The sequence below is a fragment of the Cornus florida genome, unplaced genomic scaffold (genome assembly GCF_030987335.1).
Source record: "Cornus florida cultivar Cherokee Brave unplaced genomic scaffold, ASM3098733v1 CherokeeBrave_3.0.0_Hap2_Chr04, whole genome shotgun sequence".
NCBI lineage: Eukaryota > Viridiplantae > Streptophyta > Magnoliopsida > Cornales > Cornaceae > Cornus > Cornus florida.
The window spans coordinates 78,953,718-78,956,032 of NW_026775574.1; the positions used below are offsets into that span (position 1 = coordinate 78,953,718).

General features: G+C 41.9%; 1 protein-coding gene across 1 annotated transcript; it reads right to left on the reverse strand.

Annotated features, from left to right (window-relative positions):
* Positions 1-419: 419 nt before the first annotated feature.
* LOC132305164 (disease resistance protein RPM1-like) lies at positions 420-1,898 on the reverse strand. Its single transcript, XM_059802842.1, has 2 exons — positions 960-1,898; positions 420-821 (listed from the first exon to the last, which is right to left on the reverse strand). Exons 1-2 carry the CDS (start codon positions 1,896-1,898, stop codon positions 420-422), a joined length of 1,341 nt encoding a protein of 446 aa, XP_059658825.1.
* Between the last annotated feature and the right edge of the window lie 417 nt (positions 1,899-2,315).

Genomic DNA, 2,315 nt, shown 5'->3' on the forward strand with positions numbered 1-2,315 from the left:
GTACAATTTCCAACAGAATGGGTAAATCTTGAAGGGATTGCAATGGATCATCTGTTAACCTGCTATACCCAAGCCGCAATCTCACCAGGTTATGAAGAGAAGTAATCCAATGCGGCAAATTTTCTAAACGTCCCCTCAAATAGAGCCGTTGAAGAGACCGAGGAGGAGAAGGCAATTGTTGTATATCAATAATCTCTTTCGTTTCTACAGAACCTACGTTCAATGATTGAAGGTTACTCAACTTTTCAATAGAGGAGCACAAAGCCTTCCCATCCTCCCTTCTTAACTCCCTAGCCCCCAATCTCCTCAGCTGGGTTAGTCTCCCCAGCTCTCCCATTACAATTCTACTATTGTCATGGTTCGCTTCAATATAACTAAGTTTTTGTAAGGAAGACAAGCCTTCTATTCCCACTATTGTTTTAAAGCCATTTATATAAAAAAATTTGTAGCGGTACACCAAGAGATGACGAAGACGCTGGAGCTTTAAGATAGCCTTCAGCAACATCAGCAACTTCTTCCATTGTCATTCCCCCTATCTCTTTCACAAATCCTTCTGCGATCCACAGTCGAATCACTCTCATGCGCTCAATCTCGTAATCCTCAGGGAATAAACCCAAGTACAAGAAGCATATTTTTAGATAGTAAGGCAAATCATAGTAACTCAGAGAGAGTATATTTTTCATACTCTCAAGTTTGTCGTGGACTTCTAACTGAGCATCACCAAGCCTGCGGTAAAACAATTCCCAATCATGCACTCTACTTTTGTCTTTCGTAGCCAAAACACCACTAATTGCCACAACCGCAAGTGGCAAGCCCTCACACTTTTGTAAGATACTTCATGAGAGTTCCTCTAAATGTTGAGGGCAGTGGTTGCCTTGGAATGTCTTCCTACAGAACAGAGTCCAAGACTCTTTTGGGGACAGTGGTTTCGTAGTATAGTTGTGATCAAGAGATTCTACGCAAGACGTAGAAGCTACACCAACAATACGGGTCGTGAGCAGTATTCGGCTGCCACTATTGTTGTCAGGGAATGCATATTTCAAAGCATCCCATGCATTTATGCTCCAGACATCATCTAAAACAAGCACGTACCTTCTCTGTTGGAGGAAATCTTTGATTTTTGCTTTCAAGTCATTGATGTCCATGGTTTCCAAACTTTGAGGGGCCTGTTGCTTGGCTTCATCGAAGAGTCTTCGAACTACGTCTTTGAGAAGCTCTCTGAGATGAAATGATTGAGAAACAGTGATCCAAGCATGACATTGGAAACGATTCTTCACCCCCATATCATCATAGGCTTTCTTTACTAGGGTGGTTTTTCCCATACCCCCCATCCCCACCACCGAAACGACTCTGAGTCTTGGACTGTCATCCAGAAGCCACCCAATCAGGTGTTTCTTGGGCCCATCAAGCTCAGCCTCTTCCAGTAGAAGTGCATCACCTCGACGATCATACCATGTGTTGTCAACGGTGGAGCTTGATCCATGCTCTGAGATACTAAATCCATCACGGTATCTTTGATGTATATTTTCGACTCTGGACTTTATTTTACGTATCTCAGAACCAATCCGATGGCGAGCTTTCAAGTTCTTAATAGAAAAAGAAATCTTACCAAGAAAACCATAGAATCCATCCCCATGATGATAACGTGCGAAGCGGAGCATGAATTCGTCAAGCACATCTTCGGTGTCATGGGCAACATCACGAACTTTCTCAACCCATGCTTGGAGCTGTGGGTCAATATCTTGTTTTTCATCAGCTACTCTGAGGAAAGCCCTCATGCTCACCAATTCATCTCTGATGGACTCAGCTTCTTCCCTTATTCCTCCCAAGAGGCTTGACTCTTGTTGAATGAAGATGGTCAAGTGATTGAGCAGAAATTCTACTACGCTCTCAGCCATTCTATCAAGAGAACAAAAGATCGATTGAGAAGGAATTTCCAACAATTTCCCAATTGTGTGGGAAGACTTTCTTTGGAATAGAAAGTGGAAAGGGCACCGAGTCTGAAAGACAACTATGACAAAAGACAGCTTTGTGAAAGAAAAAGCAAGAGGATGAAGCTGACTGAAATGTATTTAATTAAATGATGAAGTGTAGTAGTGGTAATTACTAAATGAGCCCTTCTATAACTCAATTAGCATAAAATTTGGACAATCTTGATAAGACATTGTTTGGACAATTGATTTAGAGCAGTGGGACTAATTTCATGGTTTTGTGTCGGTAGAAGTAGATGGATCGGATCGTGGGGACCAGCAATTGGTGATTTTGAGCTGGAATCAATTTTAAGTGGATGATAACCTATCAATTCCATTGTACAA

What these genes read in the sequence shown, in the direction of transcription:
- LOC132305164 (XM_059802842.1), bottom strand. Translation starts at nt 1,898, where the DNA reads ATGGCTGAGAGCGTAGTAGAATTTCTGCTCAATCACTTGACCATCTTC. An exon ending in GTGTAGCTTCTACGTCTTGC is followed by an intron (nt 822 to 959) that starts GTAGAATCTCTT and finishes ATCTTACAAAAG; the next exon opens with TGTGAGGGCTTGCCACTTGC.